We start from the raw sequence: 16,227 nt of genomic DNA, 5'->3' as shown, positions 1-16,227 counted from the left end.
ATGTGGGTAACAGACCAGCATGTACACTGTTCTGCAAGGCACTGGGCTTCATGGAAGCTTGCGGTCCATATCATCTACTTAATATAAATTGGTACAGTTCCATTTTTAGAGCTAACAGAAAAATTAACCTAGGTTTCTAAATAAATCCAATATGCAGTTATATACTGGGATGATACTGTCTTTCCTTTGACAGGTATTTCGTTGTAACATGCTACTGAATTTCTAAATGCAAATGATTTAAGGAAGCAGGGCCATGAGAAATGTTGACAGTGTAATTTGATTTTATTTGTATCACTGGCACTTCATGTGTGGGACATTCTTTTCTGCTTTTTTTTGAATGAGAAGCATTCCATCAGATTGTGAAAAGAACATTTTTCTGTTGCCAATGCATAAGCAAAAAATTAACCAAACAAAAAACCAATATTGTAAAGAACAGGAAGATAAGACAAGTTAAACAATAATACTTGACTTTTATGTATAACGCATTGACTTCAAAAATCTGAGTCATTCTGTCCATATAAACAAGTTATATAGTAGTAACAAAGTGCATGAAGCAAATTGCTAAATTTAACTAAGGTATTAAAATAAAAAGTACTTTAAAACAATACTTTAATACAGTTTCTTGCCATGATTCCATCATGCATCAACACAAATCAAATCCTGAGGCAACCTGTGCCTTTGACAGTCTTTCTGTATTATTATGTAAATAAATGGAAGTAATGGTCAAACTCACAAGGGGGTGAAGAACATCAAGACAAACCACCTATTTATAACAGAGTTGTATTAAAAAAAAAAAATCAAAGTGCACTGCTGGTACATCTCATTTGAGCCTCTTTGGGTTGTGTATAACACAGGGGCCTGATCCAGTCTCCAAAGGTTTTTGTTTAAGCACCAGGGGAGTAAAGAACAATACGTGTTCTGTTACGAGCATTACTATGACTAGCATGAAAACTGAAAAATTGTACCAGAATATATACGTAAACATCTTTTGTATACTGAGGAGGCAAACACTCTTAAATTATCTGATGTGTACAGTACTGGTACTTAATGTTTTGGTGCCAGTACCAGACTGGTCCAGTAATTAGCATTCAGATCTATTTCTAATTACAGATAAGGCATATAACAAAAAAGTAAATATTTGGTTATTAATAGCTCATACAGTTCAGCAACCCAACCAGTCAGAATTTATCTTGCCAATTTTAACAATCTTCAAACTCTTGTCTTCCATTTGTAGATAGTACTGATCTTTGAAAAAGTAGGTGTATCCTGTGAAGTAAATTAAAAAACGTACTCAGGTTATGGACAACATAATTCTTGATCAAAACTTCTTTGTGCGTTTGATTTCACTAAGCCTAGTGGACTTGAAGAGGTATTTCCTGAAATATTTATACAATCTTAAAAAGTTACATAGAGGCTCCCTTTCTGGAGAACAGAGGCCTCCTTTTAAATGGAGCCTCTAGTCAGGTTACCATTTTGTGAGCCTGAATTTTCGGGGCAGAAATATTTGCTGATGCCATTGACATCCAAAATGTAATCGCTGAGGACGTCCTGACATCAGCGGTGCTTGCAGACACCTGTGCATGTCTGCACAAAGCAGGAGGTCACTTCAAAGAAGGTGCCAGGCCCTCAGCTGCAGCTGATAAAAGGAAAGAAAGAGCAAGATGCCTCCTCTTCGTGCCTGGCGTGCAGGAGATGATCATCGCTCTGGCCGTGGTGGAGCAGCATGAAGCTGAAATGGTGCTGGGCCATATCCTGGCTCTTGGGAACCTACAGACCTGCCAGGGTGCTGGGAAATTTCTAAGCCGTAGGGACTGTCCCGCTCACACCGTTTGGTGGTAAAACAGCCTGTGTATCAGGCTGTGTGTGGCAGGAGCCACTTCTGTGACTGTCTCAAACTACACTAAAAAGAGAGGCTAGTTTTCCCTGTGCCCAAATGAGAACACCAAACAAAACCCGGATCTTGGCCTTAGTGACATCTTGACATCAGAGCGACTGCCTCATCTGTTGCTCCCCTCTGCAGCCTAACATTTGTATAGCAGGTTTCTAGTCCTGTGCAACATAGCAGCAGAAAGCAGTGAGACACCTCAAGACACTTTCACAAGACAGTATAAAGTCTTACGAAACTAAGTTCCTTTTTTTCTTACAAAAAGTTAACAGGAAGAAAAGGAGAAAAAAATGCTACTAAGAGCCATTTCTTGCCTTGTAAGTTTTTCCAAAATGTTTAACATCAAGCAAATGATAAAGAAAGGTAGCAGATTTAAATAAAATAAGCTTTGTGAAAAGGTTATTAGAATAACTATTATTATTTGCTTGGACTGATACATTTGGGAAAGGTTGTGTCCCCTAAATGTTGCATTTTAAAAGGATAAATCTGTGGTTGGTAGGATATTTATCAATTGATATTTAACGGGAAAAGAAAGAGAGAAAAAAGTTTGAGCCAGCAGTATGCAAAGCTGAATTAGCATTTGGCTCCTGTTCATTAAGCAGCAGAAACTAAAGTCTCCAGTAATTGTCTGCTGTGAAACTTAAGAGAGCTTGATAGGGACTTAAATCAGACCTGCAGCTTACCACTATCACTGAGACCCAGGACAGCATCGAGATTATCTGGAACTCCATTCCAAGAATCAGCAATGAATTTAGGGGATGCCAGCTCCATTTTCTTTTTTTCTTCGTTGTACCTGAAGAAAATTATATCCCGGCATTATGAATCTGTATTTAATGTTAAGATTTGACATATTTTTTCAAGGAGTCCTAAGCAGATGTGGCTATATAAAACAGTTCAACAGAAAATAAAATAGAGGAGATTGTAATATTCTTTCCATTCGGTTAGAGTTTCCCAATTTCTTTAAAAGCCTGTGACATTTTGCCTCTTCTGCTTCTAGAAATGCAATTGTTGCTGAATTGAAAATATGGTTTCTAAGCAAAACATTTTTCAGAAATTCAGCTTTAAAATTCAAAACACATAATTCCAGGAAAGGTAACAGTTTTTCACGCAGGAACCAATATTGGAAGATGTCAGATTTTAATGTGAAATGGCTGTCTTTTTTAAATCTTATTTGAAATTTTAGAGTTGTAACCCATATAATTGATGGATTACTAGTAAATTACATATTGCTTTCTGTGCCATTTCATTCTAAAACCCTGTTGTCTTCACACAGTCCTGCCTCCCCCTCAGTGATGATTAAAAGATAAATGCATGTTAAAAATATAGGCATTTCTTTGAACTGAACCCAATGGCTTTCACCCTCCGTGCTTTGGAGAGAAAACCTCAACTGACGTAAATCCGCGTAACCCCAGGGCAGTCGGATCTCCTTTGTCGTGTCCTTCGGGAGCGGCAGGAACGTTGTGCATCCGTATCGCCTGATGATCAGGTGTTTTTGTTACTCTGTGCGCTTTCCGCTGTCCAGTGCAAAGACGGATCTGCCCAAAGCTGCTTTTACACTCTCACAACCAAGTAATCCAGGCTCTCGCTACAGGCGGGCAGCCTGTAGGCAGTTGCTGTCCCAGGGAGGCCGGTTTCTCGGCGGTGGGCAGGGAAGGGGCAGGCTGTGGCCTGCCTTCCCCGCTCTGCGGATGTACACGCTGGAGCGGGTGCTCCGGAGGAGGCTGGAGGTGTCCTGGAACAGTCGCGCCGGCTGTACTGTGCACCAGGCTTGGTCACTGCGCCTGTGAGGGCGCGGTGATGGCGAGCATCCCACCTCCAGGACGGCTGGCTCCGCGGAGGTCGCTGGGAGGAATCCTGGAGGGAAGCACTCATGTTCTCGTTTTGGTTTATCCATATCTGTCTGTACCTTGCATCACCTTTCCCTCATTGCTGTATGAAACTACTTGGATTGTGTCCAAAGTTACACCAGTACAAATGAGCAGTAAGTTGGTCAGAATCAACCTAGATAATTAATTTAAATTTCTTATTATTTTTTCTTATGGATATTTAAAGAAAATCTGGTACCTTGCAGTGTATCTTTAAAACTTCAGCTGTGGAATTTGAGCCAGCTCCTCTTCCTCTCACTCACATACCTTCACTTTGCCTAACAGTCCTGCTAGGATGATGCTAAAATAGCTTGGGGCTGGAACGAGGCAGAAGAGAAGGCTGCCAAAATATCCATTTAAATAAAGTAGGTGTGATAATGACATGGGAAGGACTATGGCATCTAACTATTTTGATTCCATGTGACAGAGTCCTTGTGTAAAACAAAACAGCCGCGTACTTAAGGGTTGTAATGTCTGTGTTAAACACACAGGCTTTTTTTCCCCTCAGATATTTGTTAACTGCTTGCTTTCTTCTCTGAACACATAGAAATCACTTAAAGTTGCTTTCGTTTCTGAACAATAAATTATGCATTCTGCAGTGACTGCAATTGATAAGGCACTTTGATAGAAATACTCTCTGTGATTAGAGAGATAAATTGGAGGCCCCAGAGTACAGTTAATCCAAACAGGGGCCGGAACAGAGGAGGCCGGCAGCTTGCTAACTCATGGTCTGTAGGTTTTAGCAGGAATCTGAAGTATTGCAAATGACCATTAAAACTACTTGAAAACATTCAACGAGATCAGCTCTACAATCCGACATTAAAAAAATGAATAACAATCTTTAGGTTTTGAGTTCTTTATAAATATAAATATATATATATATTTAGATAATGGAAAAGAGTAACGTCCTTAAAGCAGCTGAAAGAAAATTATGCTCAATTGGTAAATTGTGAAAGGGTACTTTATTTACTTACAGGAAACCGCTGCCATTAGGATATAAAATAGACAGTCATCCAGTTTGATCATACCAGGAAATGACTGTTCGTATTAAATGGACTCAATTATACTGATACCTCCTTGATACTTGATATAGCTATCTCTGCAAAGGGGCTCTAAAAGCCTGGAGAATCTTTTACATTTCTGGTTGGTGATTCTGATTTTCCTCTCCTCTCCTTTCCCCTCTCCTTTCCCCTCTCCTTTCCCCTTTTCAACTCCTTTCCAAACTGTTAGTTAATGAATGGTTCTGCTTTCAGCCTGTCGTTTAACGTCTGCATTCCTGGCCTGAAATCCTGCTCCTGACAGGGGCTTCTGGGGGCGAACCCAGGCTTAGTGCCTTGCTTCTGGGCTAACTCACCCCCCTTCATCGGAACACCTAAGCGCAGGTCTGCATTTTAAGCTGATCTTTTGTGCCAAATCTTCCTGCCAGTTATGATCATGCAATCCTGTTATATATGTTTTTTACACTTTTCCTTAGGTGCAAGGTAGGATATTTAATTCTACCACCCTGATAGCCTTGAGGCATTTTAAAGACCTTCCTTCCTCATCTTTGAGTCAAACATCCTTCCTGTGCAGAACATGTTCTCGTAGCAAGTTATCTGCCCGCCCAGTTGCAGCACAGTTGTCTTGAAAATTACTTTGAATGTGTGGAATACAAAAGAGAAATGCAGTTCAGTACCTAGCTCTGCCGGAGGTTCCTGTATAGCCGTAGTTAAGACACTAAATTCCTGTGGGCCTTTTTCCTTTTTTCTTTTTATAAAATAGGTCTTTGCTTGCTTTGCCTAGCTAAAGCATAAAGCTTTTGGTGGAAGCGCTAACTGTTATCCTAACACAGGTAGAGCTCATGTTGATTAGGGCTTCCAGGCTCCATCGCAATGCAGGAGTTGTTTTAATATGACGCGAGTTTGGTTGCTTGTGTTGCATTGTATTTGGGTTCTCATACAGCCTTTCAAAGAGCAGCCGTGGCGCAGATGCACATTTACATGTGTCTGTGGACTTCTTTGCAACAAAACTGGCCTGAGTATGTACTGGAAACTTGAAAAGGACTCTAGAGACTGTGGAAATGAATTCAATCTAAGCTTTCCCAGAGTACTCACAGGCACGCTTCTCGCGATTTGCTCGGATCTGCTCAGCGCCGGCTGTATTACTAACGGGGGTGTTTGGGTGACTGGCGCGTCGGCAGCGGAAAGGACGCCCGGCCCCACCAGCGCGCGTTGCTGGCTGCCGTGGCCTTTGCTTTTGCGTGCAGCACCTCAAGCCTGACGGCTTAGCGAAAGGATTTCGAAGGCAGGCTGGGCGGGTTTGGGCCTCTGGTGTTCGGCTTTTCTTAAAATGCCCCCTCAGCGACGGCGCGCTGCCCACGGGGGCATCGGCCTCGAGAGAGCCGGGGGCTGCCGGGGAGCAGGGGCTGGGACGCGTGGGTTGAGAGACGAGTTGTCGGCAGTGAGCAGCCTCACAGGCGCGCGCACGTCTCTTCCTCCCTGGCAAGCTGTCTTCTCAAACACATGCTGTTGTGCGAAGAGCTTTCCTAGCCAGGCCGTCGGGCTCAGCAGTCTCGCTCACCGCCGCCGTCGGCGCCGTGCTGGCAGCCTTCGTTTCAGGCCGCCAATGGAGGCGACCCCCCCCCCGGTTGCTTCCCCCCGCCCCGCCGCACCTGTGGGTGCCTTCAGCGCTCGAGGCGAGCTCGGCTAAGGGCATACCCCCACCACTGCAATGCAGCTTACTTCCAGTATCTGTCTCCGGCAAAAATGTATGTCCTCTTGTTCCTGCCCCAGTTAAAGGCTGCGTCGACGCGTTGCACATCGGGGGGGAGGCCCAGGCTGCTGAGTTTCTTTGGATAGCCCCGGTCCAAGTTGCTTGCCGAATAGACCCAGTACTCGTTCCCTAAGCGGGAGAGAACAGAGCAAACACACTGCTTACTGACCGGACAGAGAAATCTCTCTTCTTTTATACTTTGTTATGGGACTTTTTAATCACACTAATCGTGTTACTAGCCTTTCTAGCGTTTCCCCATCAGTGAAACCCTGGGTTGGAGTGCAGGTGTACTATAACTGCAGTTACTGGCTTTATCTCCCGACTGCTGCTTGCCTCTCGGCAAATGGCTTCACCTCTGTGTGCTTTTGCTTCCTCTCCTGCTTCTTGTCTGTCTCATTTATTTTGGTGAACATTTTGAGGCAGAGACTGTCTTCATCTAATGTACAGCTCCTTGCAAGAGAAGTACAGTGGCAGTTACTGTAAAACAAATAATATTGGTAATTTTCTGTATGATGGAGATGGTTGTAAACCAGGCATGGGCACCTGAAGGTCAAATGCAGAAACTCATGCTCAGCCTCTGTATATAGCCATGGTTTGTTTTATTCAGGAATGTTCCTGACCGATTAATAGGAAGCTGTTGCTCAGAGTCCCTGCTTCTGTTGGCCTTTGCTGTACAACGTTTTCTAATGTGCTTCCAAATATGTGCTAGTGGAAGAAGTCTGGTTCTGCGCTCTTTACATGGAGCTGTAACTTGCTTAGCAAATACCACCCCTGGGCAGTGAGAGTGCAAGCTGTGGGGAGATTCATTCATGAGAGGACATTTCTTCAGTTCTATATCACAGTAACTGCCAATTCCAGAAAAACTTCTGTTGGTTTCAGTGACAGTTGGATCTGACAGAGCAAAGTATTAAATATGGAAAGGTGTAAAGTGCAGCACCTGAGTTCTGCCGAGTTCCTGGTTTGATCATTCAGGAGCAAAGGGTGGGCTCACTAGTAAGTGTTTTAGGATAGCTGAGCTGAAGGTTACTTTCAACCAATCTTTGATTGATTGATAGTTCTCATTTCTAATTTTTTTTAAGGAGGTTAGTTATATTTTTCTGGAAAAAAAAGAGAGAGAGAGAAACAGAGAGGGAGAGAGAGGTGCAGCTGTATTAGGATTATATATATAGTAAATGAAATATTTAGTGTTTTCACTTGGCTGAAATAGAGGGTTTTTCAAGTTGTTTTGTTTTGTTTTATCATGTAAAGTAAGGAAAACAGCCTTTCAGACATATGGGACAGATTATTACTACTTTTTTTCCCCTCCTGTACAGAAAGTGTACAGCAGCATCAGCCATATGGCATTTACATGGTTGGAGATGTTTAGTCATGTTTTCAGTGGATACTGGAGCCCAGTTTTTGCTGGCTCTGTTTTTCAGCTGTTTCAAACAGCCTCCCAGCTCCGCTAATTTGGCCAGTAGAGCTGAACCATACGTGTGAGTCCGGGCGGATGGAGAGCTGCCTCCTGGTAGCACGGCCTGGCACCGAGCGAGCCAGGTGCCCGCTGCAGCCTCTCCTGGGAGCCCCGCGCCGGGCGCTCGCCATCGGAGCAGGAGTCGGGCTTCGGCAAAAGAGAACAAGACATGGAAAGGCATGGGGAAAAAAGACCTTATCTTCTCAAGCAACAAGTACAGGGACAATAGCATAGGATGAGAGGAGAGCAAAGAAAAACAGTGCTGAATGAGGAAACAGAGCTTCCATTGCTGGATTGGGGTTGCTTCTTGTTTTAACTAAGGAGTCTTGCTTAGTCCTGCTTGTTGCTGAACTTATCTTTCCAGGTGTTTAAGTGCCCTTTGGTGTAATGAAGACTGAATGCTGTTCAAAGTCTTTCAGATCCAGCCTTTTTTCTAAAATCCTCCATGGGGGATGTTTGGGATCTGCCTCCTGTATCCACTGGGTGTACCGCTCTCGGGCAGGCACTTCCCTGGCCCAGGCACAGCTCCCGAGGAGCTGAGTTTGAACGTAGCATTTATGCACATGGCTGCCTACATTTTAAAGCATCACCCCAATACCTGAAAAAAATACAGCCTTCTCGTCCTGAGGGGCCTCGTAGACAGCATCAATTTTCTCGGGCAGGTCGGGCCAGAATGTAGCAACCAACAGAGGACCGGTGGGTTTACCTCGGGGGTTCACGGTCCTCCACATGAATCTGAGCCGAACAGAAAGTTGTATGAGATTTGCAATGAACTAATTCACCAGCACATCTGTTTCTCATCATTTCTGGCAAAGGCCGCATGCACACGCACACACATGCACACAACAGTGCACACTTAAAAGTGTTTTCCTATAGTGGCTGAAAAGGCAAATCATTCGTTTAGAAGCGTGCTACTAAAACAGCTGCACAATGCGCTGCATGCTGGACCACCGGTGAAATTGCTGATGCTGATTGCTTTACAGTTCATGTTGCCTCTTGCATCAGAGCAAAATGCATCCTGTGTTTCAATTATACAAATAAGCTCATTTGCAAGGCATTTAAACTATTAGACGTTTCCTGCTGTTGCCTTTGGAGCAGACGGATGGGTGTCTGACAAAAGCAGAGATTTGCATTCTGTGAATTGCTCTTGCAATTACTATTATAGTGACTAAAAGTTCAAATTTAATAACAGTATATCAAACAGCTTGGAAGTGAGCTTGGCTGTAAAAGGAACTGCTAGCACTGAAAATGTTCATTAGAGAAATGCAGAGGGTAATTTATTGGCTATTTTATGTATAAGCAGGATCATCATTTGATTTAAGCTTTAAAAGATGTAATTATCTTTTAAATGGCAGAGCTTTGTGCTGAGGGCTTTTGGTATTAAAAATGGCACTGTTGTTCTCCTCCTGCAAAGAACAACCAACCTTTTTTCCCCCCAACAGAATAAAAGTTTTGCCAATTGCATAAAATGAAAAACCAACAAGGTAGTGCAATCTCTCTCTCACCAAGCTGTAGCTATTAAATAAGCCTCAGGTCAAACAGCTTTTACTAATATTATTCAATCATTAAGTCCTGCATGTTGCTGAAGCTTAAGACACTACCAGCATCTTACTTTTTGAGAAGTATAAACAGTCGTTACCCATTCCTACCCAGAATCATCATTCCCTTGTGAAACCCAGGAGTTGAAAGTGGATTTGGGTTTTGCCTAAAACTTGGAAGATCAGTCCTAAATTAATTTAATAAATTGCTGTATTATCATCAACAGAAATTTAACTGTGAACAAATAAAGTTTAACTGGAACATATGAAACATTCCGAAATACATTTGCAAGTATAATTATTTGCAGCATATTCAATTATTATAGTCTGTAGTGTTTGTTTGCCAGTGCAACTGGCAAAGTGCATTATTTTTGTCTCTTTTTTTAATTAAAAATGAATATTTATTTAACCTGACATATGGTACTCATAACTAAGCTAGTAATATATTAACTCATTCTCATTTTGCATACCTGTATGTATTTTTAACATGTACAAAAATATCTCTGATCATATCTCATTAGAGTTTTCATGTTAAAAAGAGGCAAAGAATAATGCATTTAGCTAATTACTCTTACTCATATCAACATTTAAACATATATAAAAAGGCTGTAAAAAGTAATGATAAAATGTATCTCATGCATGTCTTCTTAGACAGAAAAATGGATCCAATGTGGTATGAAATGGAAATCCATATAACAAATCTCTCTAACACTGCATTAATAAAAGTAGCCCTTGATCAAATTTGGATCTGACTTATGGATGAATCAGCGCTAATAATTACTATCTATATGGACTCCAAATTTTCCAGAGCCAACAGAGAGTTGAAGGCAGGTTTTGTATTAAAGCACACATTTCATGAGACTTATTAAAATTGTGAAGTCTTCTTCTGAAAAGGGAAGTTTTGTCAAAACTGAATTTTTGTTTGTTTTAGAATGGCATAGGAGATATTTTGATTTCTGCTCATTGTGTTGAGGAAATGCTGAAATTAGGTATTTTGGCTTGATTTTTCACTTTGAAAATTTTAAAATGTCAGGTTAAATTTTAATATTATATGTCTAGACAGATTTCATTCTTCATTACAGTCAGGATTTCAAATTATGTTTTAATATAATCAAGATTTTCCAACATTAACAAATACAGTTATTTAAAGGGACCAAATCAGTGTTGTTGGGTTTATTTATTTATTTTAATTTCCTGGGAACTTCAGAAGTTTAGATTTTTATTCCCTTTAAAAACAAAATAAGCTTTTAGCCTTGACTGTTCTCTATGGCTAATAGCACCTACAGGATTTCCCTTTTTATTTCCTAGGTTTGAGATGTGATTTGAGGGGGGAGAAGAAAATACTTTTTTGATGGAACTCCTCTGATCTGGCCTCCTTTTTGCTATTTAGTCCTCACGCCTATGTAATGTGACACTTGGGTGCTGTGGTCGTCTTTGTTATTAAGGCAGATGAGCCATACAAGTCACACGACACATGATAGACATTTGTTTTTTTGATTTCAATAGTGAGTCATAGTGTTGCTTCCCTAATATTTGGAAAGGCAAGAGACTCATAGACAAATTAATTCCAAAGCAAAACAATTAAATAACTGTTGTCTGCTTTTGCCGAATGTTAGCATAAAGCATGAGTCAGTCTGAACAGATTGTTCTAGTGTTTACATAGCTCCGTGACCAACTGTAGCTGAATGTGAAGTGCTTTAACTGGTTCCGATTACAGAAAATACTGGACTGCCTTCCTGACTTAGGAATAGGTTTAAAACTGTGCCTTGTGGAATCAGGCCGTATGTGGAGGCCAGCTTAGGAAAGAGGAAGCTGGGTGGCAGTCTGGCTGAAAAGCAAAGCCCCCAACTGAGCAGAAGGCAGTCAGGATGCTGCGAATGCTGTGAAACCGGCACTGTTTTTTCACTGCTGTGAGAATATTTTGAGGCACTGAGCCAAAGCGAAGACTTCAGCTCTCTGATGACTGCGGTAGCAGCGGTGGAGACCCTGCTTTGGCAAGCTGCTGAGGCTGGTGCGCTGGGGCCAGCCCTGGGCGGCTCCCTGGTGGCACGGTCCGGTGTTGGCTTTCTGTGATGCCAGGTTGCAGGTACAGTGGGGCCATTTCTTGCCCCCAAAAGGGCTCTTTTTTGCCATTATGGATCACTGGATTATAGGGAATCCTAGCCTGCTGCTGATGGGGCTGAGAGGAATAATACAAGAGGTATCACAGATGTCCCCACACAGATGTGTTTAATACATCCTTTTTGCCCTTAGCAGCTGTAATAGAAATGGAGAACATTATATTCTTATAACCAGGACTTTTTAATCACAGTTTCTCCATTGCTAGAACACAATGTCTGCAGTAAAGTCAAATTGCAAACCCAAAGCACATTGTCTGGGTGTCACATAGATGGGAACCAGAAGTAATTGCATCCGAGGAACTGCTGTATACCAGGGACTGTAAAATTATCCATACTTGCCCCTGAATTTTCATTGTGAAAAGCCAGTGGGTGGAATTAAACAATGCAGCATAGTAATAAATCCCTCACATCTTCCAGATGAAAATTTAAAATCTGGAGGAGATGGCTGGCCATTACACCACCTGCAGATACAAGTAACTGTTAAACTGCTGGTTTCAGAAAGGGTGTTTTGTGAGGGGGCTGCGTTTGTCAGTTCCTGCTCCCTTTAAGTTTCATCTCGGACACATGGCGAGGAGCAGTGAACAGGTGAGTTTTGCTACTTTCTCAGCCTCAGTTGCTTGTAAATGTTGCAACATGTTAGGACATAGCGTTTGACGTGGACACACGCACTTGTCCCAGATCTTCATCTACATTGGGAATGTTCAGGGTAACGGAAAATAAAAGATATAAAGTCGGGCATTGATTTATGGCAAGGGGGAAAGGAGCTGTGGTGTCTATGGGGCTACCAAGCGCATCAGAAGATGCTCTTCATTACTGAGCAGCTACTGGTAATACAGGTTCTGGCAGCAGCAACAGGAGCCACAGCTGTGCAGCCTCCTCATTTTGTCAGGGCAGTCTCCACTCTTGCACCAAAAATGCCATTTGGGCTGGCTGCCTTGGAGCCCTTGCACACATGGAGCCCATCCTAACAACCAGTGTCCTTGAGGTGTCATTATAGCAGCCTTGCATCACCTGATACTATTATTGAATGATTTTAAACTCACCCTGGACTAAACCAGTTGGGGACAAGATTGTATTCAGAAATGTCCGTAACTGTGTCTTTATGAGCACGGGAAAAGAACAGACCCTCTTCAGACCATCATAACGCCTGCACTGCAGTTTTGCTAAGGAGTGTCTCCATGGTGGAACAGACATTTGGGGTTATTACCATTGGCTTTGGATGTATTACTTTTGGGGGAGTCTTTTAGAAATTGCTATTAGAATTTTTGTCCAATTTTCCTGCAATTGGCTTTGAAGCTTGCATCAGCATGTAGAATAAGTGCAGACTATAGGGAATGAAATCCGGAAGGGCAGTGCCTCCAGAACTCTACTCCACTGCAAGTGATGAAATTTCCATTGCTGAATTACAGTCCTTGTTGTATATGCTGTAAAAGGCATCCGGAAGTATTTTATAGGGAATGAATCCTTCTTTGGCAGAGAATAGACTAACTAATGCATCTTCTCCATCACTAATTTTGTGATTAATGTTACAGATGGGTAAACCTCTAAAGATTCAGGGTTAGATCTGTTTCGAAGAGACATTTAGAAATTTGGACGCTTCTCCCATCTACTTGACCCTTTTGAGCTGGTTGCAGCCCTCGTGTGACTCCACAAAAGCCAGCACAGTGACATCAAGGGTAACTTTGGCTCTCTAGTCTGTAAAATTGGGCTGAAAATGTCATGAGAGCAGGCTTTTTTTGTGAGGTTTCTGGCATTTCCTTGTTCTGATTTTGGCCAGAATCACCACCAGCCCAGTCGTTGTCATAGCATCTTGGCACGAGCAATCCCAGTGTCGGCCAGAAACCAGAAGTGAAAAACCAGCATGAAACTGCCTGAAACCATGAGTGAAGTTGAATGTTCCAGAATCTCGAAAAAGTTTGTGTGTAGCTGTAAGAAAAGGTGAATTTGGAGCGTAATCATTGTTTATGTCAAATATCTCATGTCTCCCTAATTAAAGACAATCTTTTCCATATTATTTAAACATAAAGCCAGAATTTGTCATCTCCTTCCCGTAGCAGTTGATTAGGACACTTCGCTGTCTCTGAGCACACAGATGAAAGGGCAGAGATCATGCCTGATCATAACTTTCTAGGTTTTGACGAATAGGTCTGACAGAGTCCTCCAGTCGAGACCACATCAGCAAGCTGATAGGCGTCTCACTTACCTATCTTTGAAGAAAAAGATTTCTCCTCTAATCTGTGCGACTCCGTCAAAAACAATGTCATGCTTGCAGAGCTCTGGCGTGACCGGTCCAAGGGTTGGACGAGGGCCTGGCCCCGGTCCTGGTCCTGGCCCTGGTTCAACGTCGGGCGATACTTCTGCAATGGTGAACAGAAATTTTCTGTAAGTCTGAAATACAGTGTCGCCTTGGTAACATGAACTATCAGAATTTATAGAAGGGCAATAATTTGGAGGCAATACTTGAAGGGAAAAAAAATTGTAATATCTTTTCCGAAGCGGGGTGGCAGAGTATAGCTCAGACCGCCTTGGATTCGAGTCCTGGCCCTAGGCGGCTGAGTGGCCTCATTCAAGACACTGTCTACGTGTCTCTGTTTTCCCTCCTATCTATGTTGAGTCACCTGTTTAACTTCAAAGACATTCAAAAGTGGCTCTATTTGGTTGAAATGTTAACCTTGAGGTTTTTTATTTTACTGACTATGAGAAAGAAGAGAAATCCACTTTGTCTCTCTATTCGGAATTATCTGCATCTCAGCCGAGAGAGACATCAAAGCAGATTTCTCTTCTTTCTACAAGTGCTAACAGTTTACAAGTTTTAAAGGCACATTTCGAGGCAATTGTATGTTTCTTTCTGCCTTCATCAGTAATCAAATGTGCATGCACTTTGCCATTTGGTTTATTTTATTTTGATTTATTATTTGGCTGCTCCTGTGTTGCCTTATGAGGCATTTGGCTTTTTCTTAGATGTCAGGTTGATGTACTTAATTGAACAAAATGTGAGTATAGCTGGTATGAGATAATCTTGAAGAGTGAAAGAAAACAAAGTTTTCTGAACATTTGTTTTGTGTAGAGAGCCATTTCTAAAAGGTTATGTCAGTTATAAGGCAGCAAGAAAGACAGTTTTGCCTCAGGTTTTGAACTGTGACTTGAGAGACCTGGGGTTAAAGTCTGAGCTCTATCAGAGATATGCTGTGCACACTTAGAAAATGCACTTAACTTTGCCCATGTCTCAAATCCCAGTCTTATTTAAAGCACCCAAGAACAAAGAGAAAGGGAAAATTCAAATCAGATTTTTGATAAAAGTTTTTTTTTTAAATCTGGTCATTATTTTGACTTATTATCAATTCTAAGGTGTTGAGTACAGTAGAATGTAGTCACGTACAATTAGGAAGATATCTCAGTGTAAAAGTGAAAAGCATAGAAACAGAAATGGTATAGATTTTCCTAAACTGCTCAATAAACTATAATATACTTGTTCTCTACAAGGTGGGAAATACAGAAATGGAATGGACTTCAATCGTAATAATTCCCCCTCGTTTCACTAAGAGTGTCTGTAGAGAAAACAATAAATTTTAAAGATGTACCGACATAAAAATACTTAAAACCCAGTTCTTCCCCTGGAGCTTGCCAAACACATTTATACACAAGTATCAGCTCCCACACGTTATTTGCAAATGTAATTGTGACTGTACAGCTCCAAGTGCTGTGGGAAGGGAATGCGAAGGGTTTTCCAGCTGGGGCAGGAAATGAAGCCCTTCCCCTCTTACCCGGAGGTGCAACCTGGGAAGCCCAGGGTGATGCAGACCAAAACACCCACACCAGGTATTTCAAGCTAGGGAAGAGCGCAACATTTCATTGGCCCAGTAAAGGCACTATAAATTTTCATCTATGGGTTTGGCATTTATCAAGGGAGTTTGGGGGCTTCCAGTAATTCAGTAGATTTAGTGACTCCTCATCCTTAAATTGTGTTATTAGTAAGAAAAAGGAGCTCTGGTAATAACAGAACAGGGAATGTTTCTGTCATCTGTGATATTTTAATTACTGCAAGTCCTGAATCCCCAAATTCAGCCTGTGCTGCCTGTTTTTCTGATGATTTCAGCTGCTGAAGGAAGACATTACCATATAGCTCCTGGATCCCTTTAATGTCGTCCTGAGAAAGTCGGAAGTTCTTGGTGTAGGTGTAGATTGGAGCCATGAGAGCTCCTGGGTCCTCAGAGTGCTCTAACCCCATGGCATGGCCAAATTCGTGAGCAGCGACCAGGAAGAGGCTGTATCCTGAGAAACACAACAAGTTAAAAAGGTATTGCACAGGCTATTCTCTGTATTCTCGTTTTATTTTCTTTGCTACCCATCAAAAATCTCCCCATAATAAACATCTTACTGTAATAAATCATAGCTAATATTTACAGCCTCTAGTTTTGTATGTCATGCATGTTGCCAGAAATGACATTTCATGAAATAGAGGTATTCCAAAAGCTCTTGTGTAGTTGGTATGGGCTTGTTACGGTCTCCCATGAAAGTGACTTTGGCCATGGCCTTAATCCCGCTGTGAAAAAAGGAAGTGTAATAAATCAAATCATAGTGGGTTTTTTTGTTTTGTTTTGTGGTTTTTTTTAGC

The 16,227-nt window shown here is 41.9% G+C and overlaps 1 protein-coding gene across 1 annotated transcript in view; it reads right to left on the bottom strand.

The window, feature by feature from the left end:
* Positions 1–263: 263 nt before the first annotated feature.
* The window catches only part of MMP2 (matrix metallopeptidase 2), a 36,652-nt gene continuing 20,688 nt past the window's right edge, over positions 264–16,227 (bottom strand). Inside the window, exons 8-13 of the mRNA XM_013941057.2 lie at positions 15,729–15,884; positions 13,816–13,969; positions 8,553–8,689; positions 6,471–6,630; positions 2,569–2,678; positions 264–1,266 (exon numbers count right to left, since the gene is read on the bottom strand). Coding sequence (XP_013796511.1) covers positions 1,163–1,266; positions 2,569–2,678; positions 6,471–6,630; positions 8,553–8,689; positions 13,816–13,969; positions 15,729–15,884 — 821 coding nt within the window. The 3' untranslated portion in view covers positions 264–1,162. The remainder of the gene's footprint in view (positions 1,267–2,568; positions 2,679–6,470; positions 6,631–8,552; positions 8,690–13,815; positions 13,970–15,728; positions 15,885–16,227) is intronic.

The sequence above is a fragment of the Apteryx mantelli genome, chromosome 10 (assembly GCF_036417845.1).
Source record: "Apteryx mantelli isolate bAptMan1 chromosome 10, bAptMan1.hap1, whole genome shotgun sequence".
NCBI classification, from domain to species: Eukaryota; Metazoa; Chordata; class Aves; order Apterygiformes; family Apterygidae; genus Apteryx; species Apteryx mantelli.
Note: the sequence above shows the minus strand (reverse complement) of the source record. Positions and strands in the feature narration are given on the sequence as shown.